The 22,861-nt window shown below is 38.5% G+C and overlaps 1 protein-coding gene, 1 long non-coding RNA gene and 1 pseudogene across 12 annotated transcripts in view; 2 read left to right on the forward strand and 1 right to left on the reverse strand.

Moving 5' to 3' along the window:
• The window catches only part of MBNL3 (muscleblind like splicing regulator 3), a 113,327-nt gene extending 105,171 nt beyond the window's left edge, over positions 1 to 8,156 (forward strand). For 8 of the 11 annotated variants that reach the window (XM_077888056.1, XM_077888058.1, XM_077888059.1 and 5 more), the window contains one exon: positions 871 to 1,011. Coding sequence is in view for 3 of the 11 variants with exons in the window: in XM_077888061.1 (XP_077744187.1) it covers positions 871 to 1,004 (134 nt within the window). In the remaining 8 variants the exon portion in view is untranslated. Of the gene's footprint in view, positions 1 to 870 lie in introns of all 11 variants that reach the window. The other 3 variants (XM_077888062.1, XM_077888061.1, XM_077888060.1) reach the window with 1 other exon arrangement.
• LOC144307963 (uncharacterized) overlaps positions 7,479 to 22,861 on the reverse strand; it is a 107,911-nt gene continuing 92,528 nt past the window's right edge. The window contains exons 2-3 of the long non-coding RNA XR_013374603.1: positions 14,801 to 15,017; positions 7,479 to 11,354 (exon numbers count right to left, since the gene is read on the reverse strand). This is a non-coding gene — a long non-coding RNA (uncharacterized LOC144307963). The remainder of the gene's footprint in view (positions 11,355 to 14,800; positions 15,018 to 22,861) is intronic.
• On the forward strand, positions 20,281 to 20,863 carry LOC144309128 (small ribosomal subunit protein eS24 pseudogene; annotated as a pseudogene).

Here is a 22,861-nt window from a genome sequence, read left to right on the forward strand (position 1 = left end):
GCCTATAGCTGACTGCATATTAGACAAACAAGCCTTTTCAATCATAAGGAATGTTTTAAAGAGACCCCTTTGAGTACACAGAATAACAGAAGTAGCTATAAATTGTAATTGTGTCCAGGAGTATCATTTGGGATAGCAGCAACTTGGAATTAGCATCAAACATGAGAATATGGGTTTTGCAAATACTTGCCTGATTCTCATGGGCTACTTTACATTACGGTAAACAAAAGTTGTCCCGTACAATGATAAAGTTTCCAACAGAACATATTTGAGGGGATTCCTTTTTGCTATATTCCACTAGAAAATTTAGACATATTTGGCACACCATAATCATGATCTTCCACATGTAACAGATGTTGGAAATTTCTCCAAAGTTCAGCAACATAATTTTGTAAAATACTGTATACCTAGATTTCACACCTTGGCTATTTCCTACATGGTCCGAAACGTCCAGATTAAAAAGTTTAAAGTGTGTTTAACATTTGCATATTTCACAATGGTTGGTATCAAACATGTGTTCTCAACATATGTTTGAAGGAAATTGAAGGAAGTGGGTAGATGGGTGGAGGCTTATCAATACGTTGAGGCATTGTGTGGATGATGCCTTAAGCTACTGAGCATATCTCTGTTAACTTAGGGCGATTCTGTGCACTAGCACTCAGTGAGAACCATAAACTGTCATGCTATATGACTCTTTGTGACCCTTTCCAACAGCCCCATTTTCACAAATGTAGAATATGAAACTCAGAGTGGGGAGTATATTGGCAGTTCGCATACAGAAATGGCACAAGAAGCCAGTATCCTGACTCCTTCTTCCATGACCCCTTAATATTTCTCATTCTTTCTCTCTTTTTTTTTTTTCCATTTCAGTTGAAATTCTGAACAACAGAGTTACGGAGTATCAAGATCTCTCCGTGAGAACCTCCATATGGCCTTTCTATATATATTCTCATAGGTCCTCTTCTACCAACGCAACAATAAGTATGGTGCGGTCAATATATTAAACAAAGTGCACATATCAACACATTCAAAGAAAAACAATGAAGCACTAACCAGTCAACAGAGGTGTTAAAACATGAATAGAAAATTAATAACTACCATTTATCTTATTTGAATTAGTAGGTAGAACATGACCATAAAGTTTTGTAGTTTGTTACATTATTCTTTGTGATTTTCCAATAACCATTATGCTGAGTGAATCTCCACAGTGCACTGTTGGCTTACTGTGCATTCTTGGTGGGTAAATGTTCATCTGTTTTGAAGTGTTACCTTACTGTTTTGTTTACACAATAGTCTGTTGGGTTTATTTAGAATGTAACAAATGTATCCAGTAGCATTTTCCCCACTCTTGTATCTATTGTGGTGTGGCGTGGTGTGTTAGATTTTTACATACTATAGTGTTTTCCTCTAGATGTGTGGTGTTAGATTTCAACTAAAATATTATTAATGGGAAACAGAAATATCTGTGTTTGAAAAACATGACAGATTAATGTTAATATGCTTTCTCTCTCTTTAGAAAATTTCTGTAGGTTTCTTATGGCAGACATTCAAAAGACCTCACTTTTGAGTGTGCACAAAACCTGTTCATAAATATGCGTGTAATACCTGCAGATCTGACCTTGCATAATACAATCACATGCCTAGGTTTTTTGGGGGAGTGAGAAATAATTACCCATCAAAAAACCCCCAGAGAACTTCTTAAAATATGAACCTCTAGTCTCACTCCATAAAAAGCTTGCAAAATTGCAATTTACCCTTAAATGAATTTCTCAGCATTTATGTAAAATGCCCATTACATTTTTCTGTGGTTCAAGGATCCTATCTCCTAGATTGAGTGTCTAAAGCTGAGCCACTTGTCAACTTTACCTGAAAATTGGTACTTGGAGGCTTAAAGGTATGCTAATTGTAGGTTCTAAATTAAACAGGGAGGTGGAGGCATGGAGGTAGTTTTCATGTTTTGGAGGAAAATGTGTGAAAACCATTGCAATGCAACCTTTTTCACAAGTGCCATTCTGTGAATGAAAATGGCTAGTGCTCTTTAGACTACTCTGAATAATAAGACGCAATCTTGCAAAAGTCACGGTGAAAGAGAATTGGTTCCAATGAGGCCTTTCCTCCCCAAATGGACAGTCTTCTCCACTGATCACAGTTGGAGCAGAAGTATATAGGTTTGGAGAAATGGTGAGGGTGGAGAGAAGGGGTAGGGAGGCATGTAAAAGTATTCTTTGATTTACTTAAAACTTCTAGGAAGGCTGTCCACAGTTGTCTTTAGCTTCAGTTCAACCAAATTTCCAGTTCCGTTGAACACTTTGTGAAGGAGCGAGCGCCTGTGTCAAGTGTTGCCCTTCCCAGACTTTATTAACAACAGTCATATCATAACCAAACCATTTTTTGTTTCTTCATTTAAATTTGTTTTATATGTATTTGAAAATGATAATAGAGAGGTTTTCATTAGTTACTATTGTTAGTGCTGAACCATATGATATTTCACATCAACTTAGATTTAATATTTTCTACTAAATATATATTCTCCTGCTAGAAAGCATACAATCATCAAATTTAATATGTATAGCAGGTTTGTTTCCCTTCACGAAAATAACAAGCAAAGAGAAAATCAGATTTAGAATACCTTAAGCTGGCTAGCAGTGTTTAATCACAGAACAGTGGAGTTGGCACAACCTTTTGACAATTGATGAAACTGAGGCCCGGGACATGTGACCTGCCCATAGCTACCTAATCCATTCTGTAATCGGTGGCAGTCAGACCCAGAAAAATCTCCCAACTTTCATTGCTTCCTCTGTTTCACATTGTCTGTGTTTCAGAACATTTGAGACTCCATTCCAAAGCAGATCCACTTCGCTTAGCAAAAAATTAGCTGTTTGGTAGTTGGTATCCTGTTGTTCTTAATGATCAATCCTATATCATGATCATCAGTAATTTCTAAATGGTCTTGGCTTGCATCAAGACATTGTCACCTGTTAACAGTATTGCCTGGAGTGAGAGAACAAGAAGTGTCCTGACTTTTACCTGTTGATTCCTTGAACCACTTAATTTCTGTTTCCCAAAATCTTAATGTTGTTAGAGAAGAAAGTAGAATATGCCTTTGTGAAATGACTTGTGTATAGAACTGAGTTTTGTCTAACCTGTGCCAATGCCTCTCCAGAAGGGCAGAGCTAATCACACAAATCCAGGAAGGATGCACCTGAGCTAGTTTGGTGTCTTCCTTTAAGGTGATAGAGATGTCTTCAGTGCAAAATGAACTCTTTTGCATAGCTAGATGTTTTCATACAACGTACTGTCTCATTTAACCTTTTAACCTTCTAATGAAGATGTTACATAGACAATAAGCCCAGAGTCGTACGGTGGTTTTTGTGATGCTATGAGCACTGGAAGACAGCAGTAATGACTTATTTTTTAGTAAGAGGTTTAGTGAAGGATATTCAGGATAGTTGTAGTTTCAGTGCCACGATATTTGATATTGCCGGCATTTTAACAGTTACTTTGTTAAGTGAATTTAAAGAAAGAAAATTCAAAGCACTAACATTTCGATCGGATGCTAAAGAACATCAACAAAAATGCAATTTTAAGATAGCACTCTTCAAACGAGTTGTGCAATGAATGGCTTACTCAAATTCTCTTTATTCAAGAAAAGAAAAGAAGAAAGGAGAGTCATTAGACTATAAATTTCAAGTTAAAAAGCCAAGTCACAAACTAATCAGTGACTCTAAACAACAATTTACTGGATGAATTGTATATATAAAATTCTAACCACTTGTGATTCTTAGTTAACATTTTATAAGCTTTGTATTTTACAAGGACTTCTATTCTTATTTATCCAAAATTATTGTTTTTGTCCATTTCTCTCAGCCTTTTGCAAAAATAGGCAAGAGTCCTGAAACTTGGATAAAACAGGTCAGGTATACAGAGAAAATAATCTAAAAGTATCTGTTAAGAGGGTTTTAGTAGTATCAAAAATTTTTTTTGTTAAAAAGGTACTATGTGAACAGAAGTATATTTTAAAAGAGGGATTAAGATGAAATTAAAACCAAATGGATTCATAAAATTGCTATTTGAATACAGTATTTACCTTTGCAATCAGAGCATGATTCTGTAACCAGCTATTGCATTTCATCTCATTTGTCTAGAGTAGAGTCTAATTTGTAGTTCATTGTCATGTGAAAAGCCATCTTCTCCCTTCTCCATCAACCTTCACCATCCGTTTTTGAACATACGAAAGCACTTTGATCTTGCCGTTAAGTGTTGTCCTACACCGTTAGGCTGTGTTCACTAAAGTTCCGACTTATTTTAGTCTGTAGGGTAGGATGTAATGTACAGAATGATTAGAAACTAGAATCTTTTTTCTTTTTGCTTTCTCCATTTCTACACACATTGAAATAGAAGAGGAGAAATACAATTTCCCAGTTCTGTTGAATAGATGTAGGAAGATAGTGGCCTCATTTTTAATTTCACCAGTGCCTGTCAAAGGCACCAGAATGAATAGTATCTAAAAGAGTATCACAACTTTTTTGCAAACTTAGTTGATAACATCATCAAACTGTAGATAATAATTATGAATATAGATTTGGAGCACCAAGTCACTAATTGGTGCCATGTCCTTTGTTTTTCTCTTTAGTTTTTAAGGTTTTTATTTTACTACATTTTTATATTTCTAAGTAACTAATGCAGGAGAGTTAGAGAAAAGTTTATAACTAAGTAACTTCGCAGGAGAGTTAGAGAAAAGTTTTAAGATTTTACTACATGTACTCAACCCACCTAGATAGGTTCTAAACTGACACCGGCACATAATAAGATATAGATTATAGTTCGTGTAACTATTCTTTACACTTCACAGTTTAAGAACAAACTTAACTTTATATATGAATAATAATTTTAACTAATTATATTTAGTCGTTGCTTTAGCAACAAAACTACAACATGGCTACCTTTAGACACATTGTTTTTGTTTATTGTTGGTTTTTTTTTTTTTTGCTGTTAATTTTACTTGTAAACTATACATGGTTTTTGACAGTATGACCATATAGAAGGTACAGCTCAAAACTCAGAGAATAGATATGGCTAAATTTTTCTTTAAGCCCAAATCGCCAGGTGAAAGCTGAATTTGTGTCCTTATGTGACTTTTTAATCAAAAAGTTTACAACACATGGATTCTAGAGTCAGGCTTTATAGCTTAATGGAATTTGTTGTGTGGATAGGGTTGTTCCACAGTATTTAGACTTCAAAACATGATCGTTGCCTTTATAACCTATTACCTGACCTTTTTTCATAACATTTTTTATTCCAAATTACTCTATGCACAAGACATAGCTATCACTACAAAAAATTGTCTCTTCTGGAATCATATACCACCGATACATCCAAATGCGGATTAAAGAATGATAGAAGTGTATTTTAAGATTAATTTCCATTTGTAAAACCATGCAGATACTGTGGAATGACCCCTTGACAGTGTTTGAGAGACATATGCTGCAGTTCATTGATGGTCTCAGTTAGGGTGCGACAGTGTGAGACACACCTTTTTTGCACTTATGTACATAGTCCATGAACGCTATGCTTGGAGCTTTTTTTTTTTTAATATAAGAGATCTGTGATAATAGCGGAAATGTTAGTAAGATAGAGTTATTCCTAAAGCCTTGAGAAGGAGGGGAGTTTTGCTAGAAGACTTAATTAACTAAAGCATGGTGTCGCTTTGCTGTTGGGGAGGCTTTCTGGTTTGCTACAGTTCACCAAAAGAGAAGACTGGTAACAGGTAACACAAGTCACCTTCAGCTTACCAAGAGCAAAGGTCCTTCATCTTTTGGCAAAACCAGTAGCAAAGATTGTTTGCCTTTTAGATTCATCTCCATTGTAAACACACACACACACACACACACACACACACTCACCAGGTAGGTTTCTGGCAAAGGTTTTGTTTTTTTCAATGGTTGCAAGCAGTGAGATGCCCTGTAAGTTGCAAGATGGATAGTTCTTTGACAGAACATGACCAACTGAGATGTATCAGTTACATCAATTAATATCCACTTAAGTGGCAATCAAAGAATTAACATTCACCACTACTTCCCCTTTAAAATTCAGATCCCAAAACCCATTGGCAACCATTGAGAGACTGAATTTTACAGTTAAGTATGGCCAGCATGAGGCATTTTGTTCCCTCCAACAAAAGAAAAAAAGTGCTTCTGGCACTTTATAAATGGCTTTATTTACCTTATACCTATTGAATGGAAACTGTTTTTTGACTTGCCCCTACCAGATTAAAAAGTGCTTTACTCTGCCACTATAGCCTCCCACTGTTTTAACTCAACAGGAGAGAACCCGCCCAAATCTCACATACATAGGAGCTGGAAAAGAATGTTTCAATCAGACCGTCTCTGTGGATTCTAGCTCCCTGATCATCTACCATTCACCATTTAACTTTTTGTTGCCTCTAGGCAATGAGGTTAGAAAGGTGTAAGGATAGATCACCACTGGTAAATTGAGTCCTTCACATCCTGGGGGCGTGTCGCCCTTGCTTTGGAGAAGGAACCCATTTTGGGATTAGGGGAGTTGGTACTAGTATCACTATCCATTTTGATGGTCTCACAGAGATGGAAAAATAAGCCAGAGCCAGAAAGTAATCCAAGCCTTACAGTTGTCCAATAGCTCAGGGCCAGTTGATTAGAAATTTCTCTTCCCTGCCTGCCCCACCTTCAGCCCTTAATCAGAGTCAGCTACACAACTAACAGCCTGACCATCTGACCAGCATTTCCACCAGTACAAAATGTCAGCATTCATGCATTCTGTAGTTAGGGACTCCAATTTCAACCTCATCACCAATGTATTTGCCCAGCTTACCCCATGTCCTTGTGTTGGTATTTCCCTGTGAATCTATGAGCCACAAGGATATATTTTCATAAGGACAAGAGAAGTATAAAATTTTAAGTGAAGAAGAATCACCTATAAAATAGTAAGAATGAACTTAGAAGCATCACAAAAGATAACCAATTAGCTGATGGCATGTTGTACATGCTGACAGCCACTGGATCACCCTCTTTGGAGCTTAAACACAGTGGCTGTGTTTCAGTGAGTCAAATTAGAGAATGAAGCATAACAAAACATGAATGACTTGAGGCCAAAAAGGGACCTCTTTTATTAAACCCGGGAAAGGGCTTGGTTTGACTAATTCATACACTTTTCAGCCAGCTCCTCTACTTGATCTTGCCTAGAAAATAATCACCCATTCATACTCCAAAGCAGGATGATGCCAGAGAAATTTTATCTTTAGATAGGACATATCCTCAATTATAGCATCCTGAAAAGAAAAGAAATGTATCACTGTGAACTACATCACAACTATTTGAAGGTATTGCAGAAATTCTCACTAGTCACCTTCTACATCATATTACTTTAATCTTTAAAAAAGTACCTCTGTAACAAGACCAAAAAGTAACCCAACTTTAGGCCATGCTCTTTTCTCCCAAAACACACAACTGAAAGATTTATCTAACATAGAACTGCATGGATGCAAAGCTTTATTTCTGTATGCAGATGCTATCTGTTCATAATGGAAACCAAATTATTCTGTTGCTCTTTTGTGTCTAGCGGTTGAGAGAATGATATGACCATCATATCATTGGGTTCTGGGATTGCCCTTTTCAAAATAAATTTCCTTTTATTATTGTTGTTGCTTCTTTAATTATTAGCAAATGAATGAGTTTGTTATCATACCCCTAAATTACAGTCATTCAAATTTTAAGAAAAGATGTTCCTAAATGTACTCCCTTTTTAAGGGCTAACTTTGTGTGTTTATATAACAATCCAGTACAATGTAGAAAATGAAGCATGTATTTGGGACAGAAGAATGTCAGTTTAAAACTACCTGTGGATGAGAAAATTATTAGCCATGTGCAACAATTATAAATTTAATAATGACCACGATGTTTCACAGATGTAAAAACTCTTCCCATCATGTTTTGCCTGCAAGATGCAATGGCTCATTCCCTCAACTGCTATTATTAGGGTAGATGCTTTGATTTTTTTCTCCCCAAGTTATAGTGCTGTACTGCTTGTTTGTGTTTAGAAATGTGCATTATGCAACTCATTTTAGTATGCTACTTCTGTGTTTTTGTTTTTGGTTCTTTTAATAAAATGTGTAAATTTCATGGTTCTGTCTTTTTTTATGAATCCATATTCACACATTAAGAGTTTACTTAAAAGCTATTCCTGTTCTAGTATATTAATCCTCAAATTTAGTAATTCTAATATAAAATTTAAATTTGTGATTTGGTCCCAAGTTCTACTTCATACATAGAAGAAATGCATTTCCAATTATACCTGCAGTATTATGAATTATATAGATAATACATTCATTGTATTAGATGTATTATTCCTCTGATATTGAAATTACACAAGAAAGGCACATTTGTATTTTAGTAAAAGAGAACTCAACATTTTGAGATAATGCTTACTGGCTTCTATTGTGCTCCAGCAATTCTGAGGTATTTCCTAAGATACATTATTAGAAGTTTGTATTTTCCAGTTATTCATTTCTATCTTGCATCTTCAGTGGAACACATGAAACCAGTGTTGTGTGTTTTGTTTTTTTCAAGATGAGCATCAATGGTTTCATAACAATGAGATGCATGAATTTTTCTATCACAATGTTTTCTCTCGCTTAAAATTGCTTTTCGCCAAAAAATGGCACTGGAATGAAAAGATAATTTTTGTTCCTTAAGAAAGCAAAATGTAACTAGGTGATATTTTACTCTGTCAGATTTCTAAATACTTAAAAAAACACTAGTTGTGAACATCTCCACATTGGCCACTGTTTGGTAGCCAGGCTGATAGAAAATGGAGGTGAAGAGGCTTTGGATAAGAGGCTAGGGCAGATTTGAGTATCCTTCACATGTCCATAACTGTGCCAAGGGCCAAGGAGGAGGTCCAGCGTCAGCTGAATCATACAGAGCTAAGAGCAACTTTGTCCCTTTCTGAGTGTGGTTCCCACCCTGGCGTTTCTCAATGAGCCAACTAAGAGCCTTTGGGTGTGTTGTATATGATTCTGTGAGTCTGGTAATCCCAGCATGAATACCAGTTCAGTATATAAACATTTGCAAAAGGTCTTTGGGCCTCTTCAATATTGAGTTTATGTCTTCCTTTTTGAAACTGCTGAATGATAAGAATTCAGGGCAGGCATTCCCAACCACCATCAAAATGGAGTCTTTGTTGGCCAGAGGGAAGTTGACCCACAGGCAAAACTGGATGTAAACTGTTTACTTTGGCATTTTTCAACCTCTTTATTCACTATCCTTCTAAGAGCCTCCTTTCCTCATCCCCCATGGTGACCTCTGGCTCTCTAGAAGCTCCATGGTAGCAACTTACCAGGCCTGCTTCCCCCAAACATATCTGGACTTTTCTCCTTCATAACTTCCCTGTTGGGGCACCTCAAGCTATGGAGAGCATCTCAGAGCTGAGAACTAAGAGAACAATCACACTATGGTGTGAGACTGGCAGTGTTTATGTGCTGCCTCCTGGGAGTGTTTGTATTTAAAAAGGCCTAACTCATGGTGCCTAGCTGACTTGGTCATAGAGCTATGCAACTCTTGATCTCGGGGTCATGAGTTCGAGCTCCACGTTGGGTGTAGCTCTTACTTAAAAAATAAATCGATAAAAAATTAAAAGGCATGACTCTCCAGTGGTCATGTGCCTAGATGAGGGATATATGTTTTACTGCAACAAACAGCATTTAGGCAGCAGATTCCTACAGATGAGTGGTATATTCATTCACCATCTCAAGAAGGCCAAAAAAGAAAGCTCCTGTATTTTTGTTATTGTCAGGAAAGTTATGATATAATAATGAACCTAAAATATTGAGTAGATAGTAAACATTCTGAAACTCCACATGTTAAAATCCACCCACATGGTCAATGTCTGTGGTAAAGAGCATGACACAGGATAGGCCTGATACATGATCACGTTCCTAGAGCAGTCTAATAATGCCTGCACTTGCTAATATTCAACAGTTGGGTACACATAGATTTTTTTTTCTTTACTCTTTCTTGCACTAGAATTCTAATTTAACTGAGCCCACCCAGATCTTCCTCTCAGTGCCTGGACTTACACCTTTCTCTTAGGCAGGAAGACAGTGTGTATGTGGAGAATAATAGCCAAGAGCTCCAATAAGAAAAAGGAAGCCACCTGGATGGAAAGGTGAGGTTTATGAGAGGAACAGAAGGTCCAATTCCTGTCCTTACAAACAGATGCCTGAAACAAAAGCAGAGCATTCCAAAATGGAAATCAGAATAAGAAGAAATCAGTCTAAGAAGGAAGTTCTGGTCAGCGTAGCCCAGCATTTTTGTGTTGTAAATGGAAAATGGAGTGCAGTGCAGAGGCAGGCAGGGTGTGCCTGGGACAAAAACAGAACAGATGCAAGAGAAATCATGTTTTCCTGATGACGATGAGGGAGGTTTCTCCCCATAAATGATTCAGTGCTTTGTATGTATGTATACGAACAAAGAGATTGGTGAAAAATCACAGGCTGACAGTGGTTGGACAGCAACAAGCAGTGGCAACAACACTGGTTAAAGTGGACAGCCTGCTCATTACCAGCAGGGCTTAAGAGAACACAGAAGGAATCTGAGGAGTCTCTGCTGTCAGCATGCTTCTGGGGATGCTATGACTACAGAAGGTGATGGTCAACTCATTGAGAATCAATGTAGGTCGTAAGAAGAGGGTGGGGAAGAATAGGATTGGGACTGAGACTTTGCCTTTAGCTTTCATGAACTGAACAGTTGAACAATTCTTTCTTGGGGAAATTGACAGTTAAGAGAGAAACATATCTGTGTTAATTATATATATATATATACATATATATGTAATAAGTGGTTGTTGATGTCCCTTTGTCAACTATTTAATAAACATATGCGCAGTTCATTCAAAGTGCTTTGGTTCTTCTCAATTTCTATGTACAAAGTCCTATGTTAAATCCATTTGTGGGTTGTTAGCATAGGAAGAGCTGAACTCACGTGAATCCCGACATTCGAAGTCACAATCCGTGGCAACAGGTAGGCGCTGTAATCAATGAGGCATTCAGACCTCACTGAATCTCCAGCGAGTGTTCACCATAAACCGAGCACCAGCCAACGGTAGAGACCACTGTGATAAGCAATTTTCCTTCTCCTGCTGAACACTGTCAGAGATATTGTAGATCCTAAAGAAGCTAGGGGACCTCAAGAGTCATTGGGATGAGACTGTGGAGCCTGAGGGACACTCAGACCATTCAGGAAAAGTGGCCCAGAAGTGGCAGACATGCAGGCACAACTGCTACTTTTGTCCTCTATTCTCTGCATCCTGGGGAGATGCCCCTATGGTAAAAATAAAAATACACAGGTTCAGATATTGTTTTGGGGCTTAGGGAAAGGTCAATCCAAGAATAACCTCTGAGTGATAACAGATTAAGAAAACCCTTAAATTGTATTCTAAGATTATTACCTTGCCCACAGTTAGTGCCATGCCACTTGGCCCTTCCCTCCCCACCCCCCACCATCCACCCTCCACATTACTACTAGTGTCATTTTTCTAAGCTGGAAAATTCATGATTTCTCTTCCCTGGCTAAAAATATTCCAGATCTCGGAGCACCTGAGCAATTGAGCATCTGCCTTTGGCTCAGGGTGTGATCCCGGGGTCCTGGGATTGAGCACTGCATCAAGCTCCCCATGGGAAGCCTGCTTCTCCCTCTGCCTGTGTCTCTGCCTCTCTCTGTGTGTCTCTCATGAATAAATAAATAAAATATTTAAAAATAAATAAATAAAATAAAAATATCCCAGCTCTTTTCCCTGTCTTATGGGATAAAGCCTACACTCAAACACACCAAACTCCTGTACTCAGTCAGGCTTTAGTCTTGCCCTCGAGCTTCTCCTCTCCCCTGCCTTCTGTAACCTGCCCAACTCCAGCCCAACCAAAGCACCACTGGGGAAATACAATTAAGACCAAGACCTTCTAGCCCAATAAATCCTCCCCACAGAGGTAGCAGTGGAAGCAAACACTGTTTTTATTGAATGAACATCAAACCAAAACCATTGGCAATCCACTAAGAAATTGTGAAGGCAGAGAGGAATCATCCCCTTGTATAGCCAGCAGATAGAACCCATTACATACATCTTTACAAGATAAACAACAGCTGGTCCTTAAGTAAGAAGACTTGACAGCACCTTTTGTCATTTGTGGTTCATCTTTTTTTTTTCTTTTCATAGTTCATCTTAACTTTATCCTGTAACTGGGGAGATGACCTGTGTTGACTTTATCCATAGGAGAAACAAACTTTTCATATCTTTACCTCCAAGAGGCAGTTTTGCAAATTGGAGCAAGGTTCCCTGGGGAAGCTAGGCTGTGACCCTGCTACAGGAACTGAGATGGGGGCTCCAGAACCTTGATGTTTGCATTTCAAAGAAGTGGCTTCTGGGCACCTGGGTGGCTTAGTGGTTGAGCATCTGTCTGCCTTTGGCTCAGGTCCTGATCCCAGGGTCCTGAGTTCAAGTCCTGCATCACGCTCCCTGCAGGGAGCTTGCTTCCCCCACTGCCTATGTCTCTGCCTCTCTCTGTATGTCTCTCATGATATAAATAAATAAAATCATAAAAAGAAAAAAAAAAGAGGTGGCTCTCTGGTCCCTGTGGAAAGGTGGGGGAATTGTGAAGCTAGCAGACTTGTTTAGCTATTGCTTAAGATTTACATACCCAAGGACAGAGGAAGAAATTTTGTAAGAAAAGGGAGAGAGGTGGGAGGAATCTCCTCCCTTATTTCTGACAACGAAAATTAAGCCTCTTATTTTTAATTTGTATTTGCCCTTACACCACTCACGTTTCCCAGGTACATACCATTATCTCCCATACCTCTGTGCAATTTACTCTCCACTTGAAACACCTTCCATCTTCCTCCTCTTCTTAAAAACTTGTCATTCAAGGTATATATCAACTATTAAGTCTTCCTTGAGGTCTTTTCTGGCTTTACCAGGTACCACTGAGATACAGCTAATATTTATTTAGTGCTTAGCAAGTAACCTCAAAGCTCAGTAACCACGTTCCCTACCCTCCTGACATTGTCTATATTCCTCCTCCATTAAACTGGGGTTCTCAAGGGCAAAAACCAGGTCTACTTGATCTTGATACCCTTGACAGTAGCCATGCAATAAATGCATAATAGATTTTTGGAGAAATAGTCAACTAGGGAATCAGAGCACTTTTATTGTAAAAAAAAAAAAAAAAGGAAAAGAAAAGAAAACCTCAGTCAAATAAAAGAGATTTATGTAATGATAGAGGGAAATTTCACAAATTCTGATCGTAGGAAGAACAATTGGGCCTCATAGGACTGAAAAGTTATCAGGTAGCTTGTTTCTTCTCTCCCTCTCTGTATACGTCTGTGCCTGTCTCTCTCTTCTCTTCTATTCTCTCAGTCCCTCTCTTCAGTCTCTGCTTCAGTCTCCTGCTTCTCTGAAGACCAGCTTTTTCTTTCTACTTATCACACTCAGGTGATTGATCAGGGCTACTTCCAGAATGGTAATCTTATCCCAGGAGTCCATATCAGTGACAACCTGCACAAGCACCTGGAAGGCTTGTAAAACACAGGTTGCTGGGACCGACCCAAGAGTCTCTGATTCAGTAGCTGTGGGGTGAGGCATGAAAATTTACATTTCTAACAAGTTCCCAAATGATTCGGATAACCTGGGGACACTGTTTGAGAATGATTGATCTACTTGACCTTCAGCCTTGGTTCTCCCACAGTTGATTCAGTCTCTGGGGCCCAATGCCTGATTCTCAGGAGAGAGAATTTGATTTGTAAATCAAATATTAATCCCTGTAACATTCGGTTGTGTCCAAAAGGCTGGAGTCAAATGGTAAATATGAAAGGTTGCCTCTTTGAGGCTGTGGGCTGGGAAACATTTCAAAGGAGGTGGATCTCCATCACAATCACTCCCAGAGTTCCTTTCAAAGCTAGATGAATTTCCACACTGCACTAGCTCCTCGGTCTTTATGCTTCATGGCTCCATAGCCAATAGAGCCAACAAGGACATAATGACCATTTATCAGCATCTCCAGCCACTCATCTCAAAGTAAATCTTTACACCTATCTCTAGATGCATCACCTTTCTCAAACATGTGGCTCCTCCACCCAGTTGTCCAAGCAAAAAACCTGGGAATCTTACCTTGACTCCCTGCCCCCATATCTCAGCTTTCGGGACAGCTGTGTTGGGTTGGAGGCAGCAAAAGCCTGGGCCTGTCATCTCATGCAGCATACAGCTGCAGGTCTACCTACCTCAGAATGCCATACAAAATTCTCATGCTATGTATATATACTATGATGAAATAAGAAAAAAGATTGAGAAGCTCTGATCTAAAACACAAGTTTGACTATGTAACTCCTATGCTTAAAACCTTTCAATCACTGCATAGGTCTCAGCATAAAGCCTTAAACACACCTTACAATAGCCCATAACATCTAGCATAATCCAGTCCCCGTCTATCTCTCCAGCCTCATCTCTTGCCACTGCCTGCCTTGGACTTGCTTCTTCAATAGCAGATAGATGCTTGTAGTTTCCAGAATGTTTCATGCCTGCGAGCCATTGCTCATGATTTTCTTTCTGCCTGGAATGTCTGCCCTTCCCCCTTTTGCCTGCCTAGGATCCTTTGAAACCAACATAATCCCAAAGCACCATATCCCTCAGGAAAACTTCTATGTCTGCTTCCCCTCAGGAAAACTTCTATGTCTGCTTCCCACCTCCACTAGTGTGCCCCTCTTTGAAACTGACATAATACCTTCTGCATATAACTGTCATTGGATTTACCACACCGCATTAGAATATTGTCTACTTTGGGCTCCTGGAGGGCTCAGTCAGTGAAGCGTCTGCCTTTGGCTCAGATCATGATCCCAGAGTCCTGGGATGGAGTCCCACGTCGGGCTCCCTGCTCAGCAGGGTGACTGCTTCTCCCTCTCCATATGCTGCTCCCCCTGCTTGTGCTCAATCCTCTCTCTCTGTCAAATAAATAAATAAATAAATAAATAAAATCTTTTAAAAAATAGAATATTGTCTGCTTCTCCCACTAGCTTGCAAGTGTCTATACTTCCAGCACCTAACACAGTGATGAATTCTTTTTAATTCATTCAACTCAACAACAACAACAACAAATAAATGACTGGATTTAAAAATGGGCAAAGGATGAACTTGAACATCCTTTACATCCATATTTCTCCAAAGAAGATACACAAATGGCCAGTAAATACACAAAACGATGCTCAACATTATTAATCATTAGGGAAATGCAACTCAAAACTACAATGGGATACCAAGTCACACTCATTAAGATAGGTATCATTTTAAAAATGGCAAGTATCTAGTGTTAGTGACGACATGGAGAAATTAGAACCCATGTGCATTGCTGGTAGGCGTGTAAAATGGCAAGGCCATTATGGAAAACAGTTAGGCAATTCCTCAGAAAGTTAACATAGAATCTTATGAATCAGCAATTTCCCACCTGGGGGTAGACCCCGAAGAATTGAAAGCAGAGACTTGAACTGATACTTGTACACTAATGTTAATAGCAGCATTATTTACAATAGCCAAAATGTGGAAAGAATCCAAAATGTCCATCAACAGATGAATGGATAAATAAAATGTGGTGTATATATAATTCATAAGATTATATACTATATAAAATATATAAAATGTGATACATATACATAATATGTGTGTATATATGTGTATACATACATATATAATGGGATATATTCAGCTTTTAATAGGATTGAAATTCTGACACATGCTCCAATGTGGATGAACCTTGAGGACATGATGCTAAGTGAAATAAGCCAGACACAAAAGGGCACATACTGTATGATTCCACTTACATTAGGTGTTAGAATTGGCAAATGCATAGAGACAGAAAATGCAATAGAGGTTGCCAGGGGCTTGGGGGAACTGGGAGTTATTGTTTAATGGGTAGAGTTTCCATCTGGGATTGCAAAAAAGATCTGGAGCTTAATAGTGGTGAAAATTACACAACATTATGAATATACTTCACTGAATTGTTAAAATGGTTAGAATTGTCTCGTTTTGTGGCAAATAATAGAAATTTAGTCGAATCAGTGCAGCAGCTATGAAGATAGTCTACAAAATGGCTATATTATTTCTCCAATTTAAATTTAATTATCTCTAAGTCCCACCTGATGGACTGGTAGAGAATTTAAAGTCTTTCCCTCTGCCTCTTACCCGATGCACATTCAAGGACCTTGAGGGTTTTACACATTCATAAACAGAGAGAGGTATTCTGGTCTTATGTCCATATTAGTCAATATGCTCATTATTTGAACTTGCATGTTTCTTTAAAAGCAGATGACTCAGTTGAAAGTAGGGACTCATACGGGTATTTGTAGACCCATGTTCATAGCAGTATTATTCACAATAGCCAAAAGGTGGAAGCAACCCAACTGCCCCTCAATGGATAAATGGATAAATAAAACGTGATATATCCATACGATCAAATACTATTCAACCTTAAAAATTCTGACATGTGCTACAACATGGATGAATTTTGAGGACACTATGCTAAGTGAAATAAGTCATTCACAAAAGGAAAAATACTATGTGATTTTACAAATATGAGGTACCTAGAGTTGTCATATTTATAGACACAGAAAGTAGATGGTGGGGGCACCTGGCTGGTGCAGTCAGTTAAGCGTCAAACTCTTGGTTTCAGCTCAGGTCATGATCTCAGGATCATGAGATTGAGCCCCATGTTGGGCTCCATGCTCAGTACAGTCTGCTTGAAATTCTCTCTCCCTCTCCCTCTGCCCTACCACCTGCCACTTGTCTTCTTTCTCTCTGTGTCTCTCAAATAGATAAATCTTAAAAAGAAAAGAAAGTAAATGGTGGCTTCCAAGGGCTGGGGGCTTGGGGGTAGGGGGAATGGGGTGTTAGTGTTTAATGGGAACAGAGTTTCGGTTTTGAAAGATGAAAAGAGTTCTGGGGATGGATGGTGGTAACAGCTGCAGCATGTGAATGTACTTAATGCCACCAAACTGTACAATTAAAAGTGATTAAGATGGTAAATTTTTTTCTGGCCTTATTGAAGCATAATTGGCATGTAAAGTGTAAGTTTAAGGTGTACAATTTGACAATTTGATGCACATATATTGCTAAATGTTTACCACAATAAGCTTAGTTAATGTGTCCTTCCTTTTACATAATTGCCATTTTGTTGTCATTATTGTTACGGTGAGAACATTAAAGCACAACTATCACGGCAACTTTCAAGAATACGATATAGTATTGCTAACTATAGTCACCATGCTGTACATTATCTCCCCAGAACTTATTCATCCTGTAACTGAAAGTTTGTACCCTTTGACCAACATCTCCCCATTTCCCCTACCCCATATGCCCCTGGCAACCAATACACACACGTGGCATTAAGAAGCCCCAATTCCATTTGTGTTTGTCATTGGAAGTTTCACACTTTCATCTAACTAGATTAGCATTCTAAAAGAAGAGAGCACAGTACTATTTTGGATTTTTTAAGGAACCTCCATACTGTATTTCACAGTGAATGCACCAATTGACACTCCTACCCACAGGGCACAAGTTTCCCTTTTCTCCATATCCTTGCTAGCATTTGCTATCTCTTGTGGGTTTTTTGTTTTTTGTTTGTTTGGTTGTTGGGGGTTTTTTGGTAATAGCCATTCTAACCAGCTTGAGGTGATACCCCATAGTGGATTTTTAAATTTTTGAGTATAGTTAACACACAGTGTTACATTCATTTCAGATGTACAACATAGTGATTCAATTTCTCTATATGTTATGCTGTGCTCACCACAAGTGTAGCTACCACCTGTCACCATACAATCCTATGGCAATATCATTGACTATATTCCCTATGCTGTGTCTTTTATCCTCGTGATGTATTCATTCCATAAATGGAAGCCTATATCTCCCACTCTCCATCACCTGTTTTGTTCGTCCCCCCACCTCCTTCTCTCTAGCAACCATTTGTTCTCCGTATCTGATTCTGCTTTTTGTTTGTTTATTCACTTGTTTTGTTTTTAGATTCCACATATGAGTGAAATCGTATGGTATTTGTCTTTCTCTGACTGACTTATTTCACTTAGCATGATACCCTCTAGGTCCATCCATGTTGTCACAAATGAATGGCAAGATCTCATCCATTTTTATGGCTGAGTAACATTCCATTATGTCTATATATGTGTATGTGTAAGTGATATATAATTATATATAATATATTAATAATATATTAATAATATATATAATCACATCTTCTTTATCCATTTATCTACAATGGATATTTATGTTGTTTCAATATCTTGGTTATCATAAATAATGCTGCAATATACATAGGGGTGCATATATCTTTAGAACTAGTGCTTTCATTTTCTTTGGGTAAATACCACTAGTGAAATTATTGGATCATGTGTTATTAATATATTATTCACACTGTCTAGGACATGAAAAAAAACCTAAGTGTCCATTGGTGGATGAATGGATAAAGAAGATGGTGTGTGTGTAATGGAATATTAATTATATTAATTTGCAACAGTATGGATGGACCTTGATGGCACTATGCTAAGTGAAATAAGTCACAGAGAAAGACAAATGCTGTATGATCTTAGTTATATATAAAATCTAAAAACATTGAACTCATGGAAACAGAAAGTAGAATGGTGGTTGCCAAGGGCTGAGGGGTGAGGGGAATGAGGAGATGTTGGTCAAAAGGTACAAATGTTAGTTACAAGATAAATACATTCTGAAGATCTAATGTACAACATGATGACTATAGTTAATAATACCTGTGTACTTCAAAGTTGCTATGAGAGTAGAGCTTTAATGTTCTCACCATAACAACAAAAAAAATGGTAATTTTGTCAGGGAAGGATGTGCTAACTAACCTATTGTGGTAAGCAATTTACAACATATACATTATCAAATCACTATATTGTACCAGTTAAAATTACACAATGTTTTGTGTCAATTACACTTCAGTAAATTTAGGGGAAAATAAAAGAAGAGAATGCATTGTTCTTAGTAATGTTCCATTGGCTGATTTGTTGACCTAGTTTTGGGCACATAATTATACCTGTTTAGATCGCATGCCCATTCCTGAAGCCAGGGGATAGAACATTCTAATTAGTCAAGTTAGAGTTTATGCACCTACTCTTTGAACCAGGGAATGGGACATCTCTGCTTAGAAGTTGTGGATTGAAAGAGAAAGAAATTGAAAGAGAGAGAGAGAGAGCTCATCACTCAAAGGGAAGCCAAAGTGCTGTTCCCAGAACAATTGGTGATGTATTCTGGATGGAGAAAACCAACATATGAAATTGATAGCCACCTGATCTACAAAAGGTCTTCAACTAATATGCTACCAAACCATACACAAATGAAAATATGCTCATGCTTTCTGTATAGAAAGACAGTCCAAATTCACATAGCCCAAGTGCACCCAACATTAAGCCCAAAATCCTTCAGTAGTTCATGATCATCTTGGGCAGGTCTTCTTGTAGTTCCCCATGGTTTCACATCTATAGGTAAATGGTACATTAGACCATATCCCAAACACTTAGTCTCTGATACTAGAAGGAAAACAGGATGAATTAAATAAAACATCCCATTTGGAAATGGAAAAAAAAATGGATACGACACATGAAGATTGTCAATCAATATAGTATCAATTTGTGTATCATATACATAAATAGCAAGAACTACATAGCAGTGGAGTGAGTTCTTGGTCAGCCCAACTGAATGTCTTAGATTCTCTTCTCTCAGATCATCTCCCTTGTGTGTTGTCCTACTTGGCTACTACTGAAAGGGGCATTAGGGAGGTTTACCCTTCTGGAATGGTTTGCATCATTTCAGCAACCCTCTTCCTCCAAATGGGGATTGCTTTAGGGGTTGAAAATCATAAGCCTTTGTGGTTTTGTCCATGCTTGTCTCTTCTCTAGCAATGCATTTCCTAGGGTATGGATGTCATCCTTATGGTCCAAGATGGCTGACAAAACTCATTATCATATCCACATTCCAGTCAGCAGGATGGTGAAAGGTGAAGAAGAGCATGCCTCCTTCTTTTCTAAGGAAACTCCTCAGAAGACCCATGAAACACTGTTGCCTATGTCTCATTGACCAGAACGTAAAGGTATGGCCATGCCTAATGGTATGGGAGGTTGGGAAATGTAGTCTAGTCTTTTATTCCAAATAGTAATGTGCCCAGATAAAAATTGGAAACTGATTACTCTTTTTCTCCCCGGCTGCTTGAAGCTCGGCCGCCATCATGAACGACACAGTAACTATCCGGACCAGGAAGTTCATGACCAACCAACTGCTTCAGCGGAAACAGATGGTCATTGATGTTCTTTTTTGTTTTTTTTTGTTTTGTTTTGTTTTGTTTTTTTTCATTGATGTTCTTCACCCCGGGAAGGCAACAGTACCTAAGACAGAAATTCGGGAAAAATTAGCCAAAATGTACAAGACCACACCAGATGTCATATTCGTATTTGGATTCAGAACCCATTTTGGTGGTGGTAAGACAATGGGCTTTGGCATGATTTATGATTCCTTGGATTATGCAAAGAAAAATGAACCCAAACATAGACTTGCAAGACATGGCCTGTATGAGAAGAAAAAGTCTTCAAGAAAACAGAGCAAAGAACGCAAAAGCAGAATGAAGAGAGTCAGGGGGACTGCAAAAGCCAACGTTGGTGCTGGCAAAAAGTGAGCTGGAGATTGGACAACAGAAGGAGTAAAGATTCTGCAGTGGCTTTATCTGTGGTGATTGTGCAGATTTTTCATGAGAGGATTAATAAACTAAGAACGTTAATGTGAGAAAAAAAGAAATTGATTACTAAGGCAGAGAAAAGAGATAGTGGGGTAGGCAACTAGTATTCTACATTCTACTATGATAGGTTTGATTTAAACTGTTTCATGGGGGTGGTAGTCAAAGGAAAAGATATGAACTCATGTCCTTGAATCTACACACTAGCCTAGAAAATTCTATCCTTTTAGCAATAGGCTTTAGGACTCTGCTCAGGCCCTCTAGTCTCTCAGTTAAATGGCTTCTATCTTGGCTTTTGTATTGGGGTCACAAAAAGTCACCTGAGGTAGAGGAGACACGCAGCTAATCTTCTTTCTTTTAAGATGCATCTGAAGTATTGGACTTCCTTTTAATAGGAGTAGGCCCTTGGGGGATACTTTGGGGATCTGGATTTTCCCAGGCTCTATTCTTATGTTCCACTGTATTTCTTTTTTTATGTTTTTAAAAAGTTTTCTTATCCTCTTTTTTTTATGTACTCATCTCTACACTCTACCCATTTCCCTAGCCCTAAAATAACCTTAGTTAATGTGACATCACTTATAAGTAGATCATTGTCAGTGGGTTTTTCCCTTGGTCTGACAGAGAATCATTAGCAGAACCTACTTGAGAAAGACATAGACCACTAATTGTGTCTTCGGCTGTAGCTGCCAATTCTTTGCCACTGATTGTACCAGCTTTGGTTTTGAGATACAAACGCTATTGGTTTTTTTCGATCCTGGAAGTCACCAAATTATGGAACAGTCAGTTTAGACTACAGTCCATAGGTGGAAAGCACTTACCTTAGAAATGTTGTTTTCTTTTTATGTTTACTCGCAGACTTCCGCAGTTTTAGTTTAAGCTAATTCCTCTCTTGCAGAACTTTGGCAAATCAACAACAAGTAAGTAGTAAACGTCAACATCCTAATCTCTCCTAACACTACAGTCATTGCCTCTTACACATCTGCTTCATTTTTTTCTTTGGTCAGAACAACTGTCTTTGTTCCTCTGTGCTTTCTGCTGGCCCTATCAATTCTTGGATTAATGTATCCTCAGTTTTGGGCAGCCCCCGTGGCTCAGCGGTTCAGCACTGCCTTCAGCCGGGATGTGATCCTGGAGACCCGGGATCGAGTCCCAGGTCGGGCTCCCTGTGTGGAGCCTGTTTCTCCCTCGGCTTGTGTCTTGGCCTCTCTCTCTCTCTCTCTCTGTCATGAATAAATAAATAAATAAATCTTAAAAGAAAACATATCCTCAGTTTTGTCAAAAGCACTGGGACTCAGCAGAATCTTTGAGTTCCAAGTTCAGATGTCCTAGACAGAGAATCTTATTGGTTCCATTTGGTCAGTTACACAGCCATCATTAAATCAGACTATGAAAGGGGGCAACGATTGGGTACTAAGAATATGGCAAATAGAATTCTTTTTTTAATTTGTTTTAATTGGAGTTCAATTTGCCAACATATACCATATCACCAAGTGCTCACTCCGCCACGTGCCTCCCTCAGTGCCCGTCACCTAGTCACCCCAAACCCTCGCGCACCTCCCTTTCCCCTACCCCTTGTTCATTTCCCAGAGTTAGGTGTCTCTCATGTTTTTCACCCTCACTGATATTTTCACTCATTTTCTCTCCTTTCGCCTTTATTCCCTTTCACTATTTTCTATATTCCCCAAATGAATGAGACAATATAATGTTTGTCCTTTTCCTCTTGACTTATTTCACTCAGCATAATACCCTCCAGGTCCATCCAGGTCGAAGCAAATGGTGGGTATTTGTCGTTTCTAATGGCTGAGTAATATTCCATTGTATACATAGACCACATCTTCTTTATCCATTCATCTTTCAATGGACACAGAGACTCCTTCCACAGTTTGGCTATTGTAGACATTGCTGCTATAAACATCGGGGTGCAGGTGTCCCAGCGTTTCATTGCATCTGTATCTTTGGGGTAAATCCCCAGCAGTGCAATTGCTGGGTCATAGTGCAGGTCTATTGTTAACTCTTTGAGGAACCTCCACACAGTTTTCCAGA

This window comes from Canis aureus, chromosome X (genome assembly GCF_053574225.1).
Source record: "Canis aureus isolate CA01 chromosome X, VMU_Caureus_v.1.0, whole genome shotgun sequence".
Lineage (NCBI taxonomy): Eukaryota > Metazoa > Chordata > Mammalia > Carnivora > Canidae > Canis > Canis aureus.